The 9,534-nt window shown below is 47.8% G+C and overlaps 1 protein-coding gene across 1 annotated transcript; it reads right to left on the reverse strand.

Moving 5' to 3' along the window:
• Positions 1 to 4,148: 4,148 nt before the first annotated feature.
• Positions 4,149 to 9,233, reverse strand: LOC109886661 (somatostatin-like receptor F_48D10.1; the record flags this gene model as incomplete). Its single annotated transcript, XM_031811412.1, is given in 4 exon segments — positions 4,149 to 4,214; positions 4,917 to 5,106; positions 7,959 to 8,345; positions 8,861 to 9,233. Coding segments are annotated over 4 exon segments (1,012 nt in total), but the record flags the coding sequence as incomplete, so codon positions are not given.
• Positions 9,234 to 9,534: the final 301 nt, after the last annotated feature.

Raw genomic sequence — 9,534 nt, forward strand, 5'->3', positions numbered from 1 at the left:
CTCTCTCCATCCCTCTCTCTCCATCCCTCTCTCTCTCCATCCCTCTCTCTCATCCCTCTCTCTCCATCCCTCTCTCTCTCCATCCCTCTTTCTCTCCATCCCTCTCTCTCCATCCCTCTCTCTCTCCATCCCTCTCTCTCCATACCTCTCTCCATCCCTCTCTCTCCATCCCTCTTTCTCTATCCCTCTCTCTCCATCCCTCTCTCTCTCCATCCCTCTCTCTCTCCAACCCTCTCTATCTCTCCATCCCTCTCTCTCTCCAATCCTCTCTCTCCATCCTCTCTCTCTCCATCCCTCTCTCTCCATCCCTCTCTCTCCATCCCTCTCTCTCTCCATCCCTCTCTCTCTCCATCCCTCTCTCTCCATCCCTCTCTCTCTCCATCCCTCTCTCTCTCCATCCCTCTCTCTCTCCATCCCTATCTCTCCATCCCTCTCTCTCTCCATCCCTCTCTCTCCATCCCTCTCTCTCTCCATCCCTCTCTCTCCATCCCTCTCTCTCTCCATCCCTCTCTCTCTCCAACCCTCTCTCTCCATCCCTCTCTCTCTCCATCCCTCTCTCTCTCCAACCCTCTCTCTCCATCCCTCTCTCTCTCCATCCCTCTCTCTCCATCCCTCTCTCTCTCCATCCCTCTCTCTCTCCATCCCTATCTCTCCATCCCTCTCTCTCTCCATCCCTCTCTCTCCATCCCTCTCTCTCTCCATCCCTCTCTCTCCATCCCTCTCTCTCTCCATCTCTCTCTCTCCAACCCTCTCTCTCCATCCCTCTCTCTCCATCCCTCTCTCTCTCCATCCCTCTCTCTCTCCAACCCTCTCTATCTCTCCATCCCTCTCTCTCTCCAATCCTCTCTCTCCATCCCTCTCTCTCTCCATCCCTCTCTCTCCATCCCTCTCTCTCCATCCCTCTCTCTCTCCATCCCTCTCTCTCTCCATCCCCTCTCTCTCCATCCCTCTCTCTCTCCATCCCTCTCTCTCTCCATCCCTCTCTCTCTCCATCCCTATCTCTCCATCCCTCTCTCTCTCCATCCCTCTCTCTCCATCCCTCTCTCTCTCCATCCCTCTCTCTCCATCCCTCTCTCTCTCCATCCCTCTCTCTCTCCATCTCTCTGTCAATTCATGAAAAAAATGCTTTATTGGCATTAAATAGACATTGCCACAAACTGGTGATACCAATACACTAAACATATATACACTCCTACTGACACGACAGCACCAGTAATACCCGCTCCCTATACCACACACTCATTGGTCCTCCTCCCCTCCCATATCACACACTCATTGGTCCTCCTCCCCTCCCTATACCACACACTCATTGGTCCTCCTCCCCTCCCTATACCACACACTCATTGGTCCTCCTTCCCTCCCTATACCACACACTCATTGGTCCTCCTCCCCTCCCTATACTATACACTCATTGGTCCTCCACCCCTCCCTATACCACACACTGATTGGTCCTCCTCCCCTCCCTATACCACACACTGATTGGTCCTCCTCCCCTCCCTATACCACACACTGATTGGTCCTCCTCCCCTCCCTATACCACACACTGATTGGTCCTCCTCCCCTCCCTATACAACACACTGATTGGTCCTCCTCCCCTCCCTATACCACACACTGATTGGTCCTCCTCCCCTCCCTATACCACACACTGATTGGTCCTCCACCCCTCCCTATACTATACACTGATTGGTCCTCCTCCCCTCCCTATACCACACACTGATTGGTCCTCCTCCCCTTCCTATACCCCACACTGATTGGTCCTCCTCCCCCTCCCTATACCACACACTGATTGGTCCTCCTCCCCTCCCTATACCACACACTGATTGGTCCTCCTCCCCTCCCTATATTATACACTGATTGGTCCTCTTCCCCTCCCTATACTATACACTGATTGGTCCTCCTTCCTTCCCTATACTATACACTGATTGGTCCTCCTTCCCTCCCTATACTACACACTGATTGGTCCTCCTTCCTTCCCTCCCTATACTATATACTGATTGGTCCTCCTTCCCTCCCTATACTATACACTGATTGGTCCTCCTTCCCTCCCTATACTATACACTGATTGGTCCTCCTCCCCTCCCTATACAACACACTGATTGGTCCTCCTCCCCTCCCTATACCACACACTGATTGGTCCTCCTCCCCTCCCCTATACCACACACTGATTGGTCCTCCACCCCTCCCTATACTATACACTGATTGGTCCTCCTCCCCTCCCTATACCACACACTGATTGGTCCTCCTCCCCTTCCTATACCACACACTGATTGGTCCTCCTCCCCTCCCTATACCCCACACTGATTGGTCCTCCTCCCCCTCCCTTATACCACACACTGATTGGTCCTCCTCCCCTCCCTATATTATACACTGATTGGTCCGCTTCCCCTCCCTATACTATACACTGATTGGTCCTCCTTCCTTCCCTATACTATACACTGATTGGTCCTCCTTCCCTCCCTATCCTATACACTGATTGGTCCTCCTTCCCTCCCTATACTATACACTGATTGGTCCTCCTTCCTTCCCTATACTATACACTGATTGGTCCTCCTTCCCTCCCTATACTATACACTGATTGGTCCTCCTTCCCTACCTATACTATACACTGATTGGTCCTCCTTCCCTCCCTATACTATACACTGATTGGTCCTCCTTCCCTCCCTATACTATACACTGATTGGTCCTCCTCCCCTCCCTATACTATACACTGTTTGGTCCTCCTTCCCTCCCTATACTACAAACTGATTGGTCCTCCTTCCTTCCCTCCCTATACTATATACTGATTGGTCCTCCTTCCCTCCCTATACTATACACTGATTGGTCCTCCTTCCCTCCCTACACTATACACTGATTGGTCCTCCTTCCCTCCCTATACTATACACTGATTGGTCCTCCTCCCCTCCCTATACTATACACTGATTGGTCCTCCTTCCCTCCCCTATACTATACACTGATTGGTCCTCCTCCCCTCCCTATACCACACACTGATTGGTCCTCCTCCCCTTCCTATACCACACACTGATTGGTCCTCCTCCCCTCCCTATACCCCACACTGATTGGTCCTCCTTCCCTCCCTATACTATACACTGATTGGTCCTCCTTCCCTACCTATACTATACACTGATTGGTCCTCCTTCCCTCCCTATACTATACACTGATTGGTCCTCCTTCCCTCCCTATACTATACACTGATTGGTCCTCCTCCCCTCCCTATACTATACACTGATTGGTCCTCCTTCCCTCCCTATACTACACACTGATTGGTCCTCCTTCCTTCCCTCCCTATACTATATACTGATTGGTCCTCCTTCCCTCCCTATACTATACACTGATTGGTCCTCCTTCCCTCCCTATACTATACACTGATTGGTCCTCCTTCCCTCCCTATACTATACACTGATTGGTCCTCCTCCCCTCCCTATACTATACACTGATTGGTCCTCCTTCCCTCCCTATACTATACACTGATTGGTCCTCCTCCCCTCCCTATACTATACACTGATTGGTCCTCCTTCCCTCCCTATACTATACACTGATTGGTCCTCCTCCCCTCCCTATACTATACACTGATTGGTCCTCCTCCCCTCCCTATACTATACACTGATTGGTCCTCCTCCCCTCCCTATACTATACACTGATTGGTCCTCCTCCCTCCCTATACTACACACTGATTGGTCCTCCTCCCCTCCACTCCAAGCTGGCTGCTGTGTGCCGTGTGTCACTCCCTCCTCACCTGGCTATTCTGTGGTGTGTGTCCGTTGTGTCCATCGTGGTTCCTAGGCGACAGGAAGGAGTCGTCTCTTGTCGTCTCTCTAGTTTTTTCCATCCTCGGGGCGCTGGGGTCACCATCCTCCACGCCGTTGGCCTTCCGCACGCACAGAACCTTCCGGAAGAAATCAAGCACAAGGCACGATGAAGACGATGCACTGTGGTGAGCACTGAGGAAAACTGGTATTTTATATAAATACAGAACATGTACTAATAAATGTCTATTCTATGAAATAACAGATTGTTGTGTGAAGGCGATGGTGCTGCTGGCCATGAAGCACCTCCAGGTCCCCAGGTCTTCCTCGCAAGTATATTTTCCTGTTTAAATAAAGGTTAAAATAAGGTTGAATAAATAATAATCACCTTTCTGAAGCTCTGTCTGAAGTTGTCTGACAGGAAGCCATAGAGCAGAGGGTTGGCACAGGAGTTAACATAGGACAGGATGACTGGGGAGTAGAGACAAAACTAATGGTCAATGTCTGTCTCACACTTTTATCCTTCTCTCTCTCTCTCTCTCTCTCTCTCTCTCCCACCTCTATCTCTCTCTCCCACCTCTCTCTCTCTCTCTCTCTCTCTCTCCCACATCTATCTCTCTCTCTCTCCCACCTCTCTCTCTCTCTCCCACCTCTATCTCTCTCTCTCTCCCACCTCTCTCTCTCTCCCACCTCTTTCTCTTGCTCTCCTTCTCTCTCTCCCACCTCTCTCTCTCTCTCTCTCTCTCTCTCTCTCTCTCTCTCTCTCTCTCTCTCTCTCTCCCTCTCTCTCCCACCTCTCTCTCTCACTCCTTCTCTCTCTCCCTCTCTCTCTTTCTCTGTTTCTCTCTCTCCCATCCCTCTTTCCCCTTTCCTCCCCCTCTCCTCCCCTTCTTTTCACTCTCCTCCGCCTCTCCTCCCCATTTCCCCATTCCCTCCCCCTCGTTCCCCCCTCCTCCCCTCTCATTCCCTTCAGTTTCCCCTCTCATCCCCATTCCCTCCCCCTCTTTCCCCTCTCCTCCCCCTCTTTTCCCCTCTCCTCCTCTCTCCAACCCTCTCCCCCTTAGGGTAAGAGTGAGTGTAGCTTATTCCCCATAGGGCTCTGGTAAACAGTAGTACACTACACAGGGATTAGGGTGCTATTTGGGATGCAGCCTATTAGGTTTCTTCTGGTACCAGAGAAGAAGTAGACGCCGGCGGTCACGGAGGACTCTGGGATGATGATGATGAGGTTGATGATGTTGATGATGAAGAAGGGGAGCCAGCAGAGGACGAAGACCACCACGATGATCACCACCATACGGGTCACCTTGCGCTCTGACCGCCGACGCTTGGTGAAGCCCGCCCGCACACCTGAAGACTTCACCTGGAGGAGGAACAAAATGGTGTTGGTTAGAGAAGGGAACGTTGCAGCAGAATCTCTCTTACATACAAATAGGTCAATATAAAACACACACAGAAAAGAATGGTTGGAATGACAAAACAGAACACAATAATATTCCGGAATGCTTTCTCACACACCTTGAAGATAATGACCAGAAAACCAGCCAGGTCACCCGGGACACAAGTCAGTATTAGTCCATCCAGGTCTGAGGTGGGGAGGTGGTGTGGAAACAGACCACTAGGGGCACCAGTGAGTGCATTCAAGTAGGTTGGGGTTTTGATGGGGTGTTGTAGATGGGTGAAAGCATCTGCCTCTGGTGCAAAGGTTGTATGTTCAAATCCAGCCATATAAGGTTGTTTTTTAAAATCTTTGTTTGAAGCCCAACCCAAACCTTAACCATTCAGAGTTAATACCCTAACCTTAACCATTCAGAGTCAATACCCTAACCTTAACCATTCAGAGTTAATACCCAAACCTTAACCATTCAGAGTTAATACCCAAACCTTAACCATTCATAGTTAATACCCAAACCTTAACCATTCAGAGTTAATACCCTAACCTTAACCATTCAGAGTTAATACCCTAACCTTAACCATTCAGAGTTAATACCCTAACCGTAACCATTCAGAGTTAATACCCTAACCTTAACCATTCAGAGTTAATACCCTAACCTTAACCATTCAGAGTTAATACCCTAACCTTAACCATTCAGAGTTAATACCCAAACCTTAACCAATCAGAGTTAATACTCTAACCTTAACCATTCAGAGTTAATACCCTAACCTTAACCATTCAGAGTTAATACCCTAACCTTAACCATTCAGAGTTAATACCTAACCTTAACCATTCAGAGTTAATACCCAAACCTTAACCATTCAGAGTTAATACCCTAACCTTAACCATTCAGAGTTAATACCCTAACCTTAACCATTCAGAGTTAATACCCTAACCTTAACCATTCAGAGTTAATACCCAAACCTTAACCATTCAGAGTTAATACCCAAACCTTAACCATTCAGAGTTAATACCCTATCCTTAACCATTCAGAGTTAATACCCTAACCTTAACCATTTAGAGTTAATACCCTAACCTTAGCCATTCAGAGTTAATACCCTAACCTTAACCATTCAGAGTTAATACCCAAACCTTAACCATTCAGAGTTAATACCCAAACCTTAACCATTCAGAGTTAATACCCTAACCTTAAGATTTCAGAGTTAATATCTAGCCTTAACCATTCAGAGTTTATACCTAACCTTAACCATTCAGAGTTAATACCTAACCTTAACCATTCAGAGTTAATACCCTAACCTTAACCATTCAGAGTTAATACCTAACCTTAACCATTCAGAGTTAATACCTAACCTTAACCATTCAGAGTTAATACCTAACCTTAACCATTCAGAGTTTATACCTAACCTTAACCATTCAGAGTTAATACCCTAACCTTAACCATTCAGAGGTAATACCCTAACCTTAACCATCCAGAGTTAATACCTAACCTTAACCATCCAGAGTTAATACCTAACCTTAACCATTCAGAGTTAATACCCTAACCTTAACCATTCAGAGTTAATACCCTAACCTTAAGATTTCAGAGTTAATATCTAGCCTTAACCATTCAGAGTTTATACCTAACCTTAACCATTCAGAGTTAATACCTAACCTTAACCATTCAGAGTTAATACCCTAACCTTAACCATTCAGAGTTAATACCTAACCTTAACCATTCAGAGTTAATACCTAACCTTAACCATTCAGAGTTAATACCTAACCTTAACCATTCAGAGTTTATACCTAACCTTAACCATTCAGAGTTAATACCCTAACCTTAACCATTCAGAGGTAATACCCTAACCTTAACCATCCAGAGTTAATACCTAACCTTAACCATTCAGAGTTAATACCTAACCTTAACCATTCAGAGTTAATACCCTAACCTTAACCATTCAGAGTTAATACCCTAACCTTAACCATTCAGAGTTAATACCCTAACCTTAACCATTCAGAGTTAATACCCTAACCTTAACCATTCAGAGTTAATACCCTAACCTTAACCATTCAGAGTTAATACCCTAACCTTAACCATTCAGAGTTAATACCCTAACCTTAACCATTCAGAGTTAATACCCAAACCTTAACCATTCAGAGTTAATACCCTAACCTTAACCATTCAGAGTTAATACCCTAACCGTAACCATTCAGAGGTAATACCCTAACCTTAACCATTCAGAGTTAATACCTAACCTTAACCATTCAGAGTTAATACCCTAACCTTAACCATTCAGAGTTAATACCCTAACCTTAACCATTCAGAGTTAATACCCAAACCTTAACCATTCAGAGTTAATACCCAAACCTTAACCATTCAGAGTTAATACCCTAACCTTAACCATTCAGAGGTAATACCCTAACCTTAACCATTCAGAGTTAATACCTAACCTTAACCATTCAGAGTTAATACCCTAACCTTAACCATTCAGAGTTAATACCCTAACCTTAACCATTCAGAGTTAATATCTAACCTTAAGATTTCAGAGTTAATATCTAAATGTAACCTTAAACACTTCAAAATTTGACGTTTGAGAAACATGGATAAACGTCTAATTCTGAGGTGAGACTGTGAGAGCTTGTTGCACAAAACAACAACACAGAGAAGCATTTAATGACCAAATGAAAGAATGAAAGAAACATCCTCTGTCAGAGTTCAAACAGCCGAACCAAACATGTCTAATAATGCAGACCACAACGAGCAACCAAAACAATGGTACTGTAGCTAACACAGAAACACAGAAGAAAACCAGAATGATTTTGACCTATGACCCCCCCCCCACCTTAACCACGATGAGCAGGTAGCAGAGACAGATGACCAGGAGCGGTCCGAAGAACCCCAGCGTAGCTGTGTACAGGATAAACACGGTCGACCACACATCCTGCGGCTCCGGCCAGCTAATGTTACACGAGTTGAACGTGTCCTGAACGCCGGAGAACACGACCACGGGCAGGACAACCACCAATGACAACGCCCACACCGCGGCGCTCACCACCTTCGCCACTCGCGGTCGCCGCCATTTTGTAGACCGTATGGGGTGGACCACGGCCAGGTAGCGGTCGATAGACATCACGGTCAGGCAGAAGATGGAGGTGAACTGGCTCATGGAGTCAGCGGTCATCAGCACGCGACACAGGAAGGAGCCGAACGGCCAGTAGGAGAGAACGTTCTGGAAGGAGGAGGAGGAAGAGGAGGAGGAGGAAGAAAAATATATTACTTCATTGTAAGTTGTCTTCTGCTTTATTCAAACCCCTCAGAAAGACAAACAGACACAGAGGTTGGCGCAGAGGGCCGTTTACAGCTTAAGTGCCTTGCTTAAGGGCACAACGGCCAGAGATGAGATGGCATCTTGGACACTGATGCCAGATACCTTTCAGTTACTCTTACTCCAGACCAGATGTTGCCTTGTCGGAGCTAGGATTCAAACCGAAAACCCTCTGGTTGCTGGCCCACTCCTCTAACCTCTAGGCTACCTGGGTGGTGGGGAAGGGAAATCCTAGGGTGTACAGTGTGTCTCTAACCTCTGACCTCTGACCTCTGTGCTACCTGGGTGGTGGGAAGGGAAATCCCAGGGTGTACAGTTCATCTCTGACCTCTAAACTCTGACCTCTATGCTACCTGGGTGGTGAGGAAGGGAAGTTCCAGGATGTAGAGTTAATCTCTAAACTCTGACCTCTAGGCTACCTGGGTGGTGAGGAAGGGAAGTCCCAGGATGTAGAGTTCGTCTGCGACTGCCAGGTTCAGAATATAGATGTTTGTGACGGTCTTCATCTTGGCGTAGCGTAGCACCACGTAGATGGCCAGGGTGTTACCGATCAGGCCGACCACGAACACACTCAGGGAGATGACCGCAGTCATCAGGGTACTGCTGCCCTGGAACGGGACGCTCTGACTGGACACGTTGGAGGAGGAACTGGGGAACAAGGATGGGGAGGGGAAGGATGGGGTTGCAGGACCAGAATCAGGGTAAGAGTAGTGAGACTCCAGGTTGGGAGTGGAGGTGTTGGGGTCACCAGAGAGCAGTGTCCAGCCTGTCCTGTCCAGAGGCTCCATTGTGGAGGGAGGGAGGGAGGGAGGGAGGGAGGGAGGGAGGGAGGGAGGGAGGGAGGGAGGGAGGGAGGGAGGGAGGGAGGGAGGGAGGGAGGGAGGGAGGGAGGGAGGGAGGGAGGGAGGGAGGGAGGGGACCTTCAGACCTGCAGCAGAAGAGACAGAAAAGTAAAAGAGGTGTGTGAGTCTCTGTGATAAAAGGAATGCAACTCTGTCTACTGTAAAACTCCAGTAAAAATGTATGATTCTGTGTGTGTGTGTGTGTGTGTGTGTGTGTGTGTGTGTGTGTGTGTGTGTGTGTGTGTGTGTGT

The sequence above is a fragment of the Oncorhynchus kisutch genome, unplaced genomic scaffold (assembly GCF_002021735.2).
Source record: "Oncorhynchus kisutch isolate 150728-3 unplaced genomic scaffold, Okis_V2 Okis01b-Okis20b_hom, whole genome shotgun sequence".
NCBI lineage: Eukaryota > Metazoa > Chordata > Actinopteri > Salmoniformes > Salmonidae > Oncorhynchus > Oncorhynchus kisutch.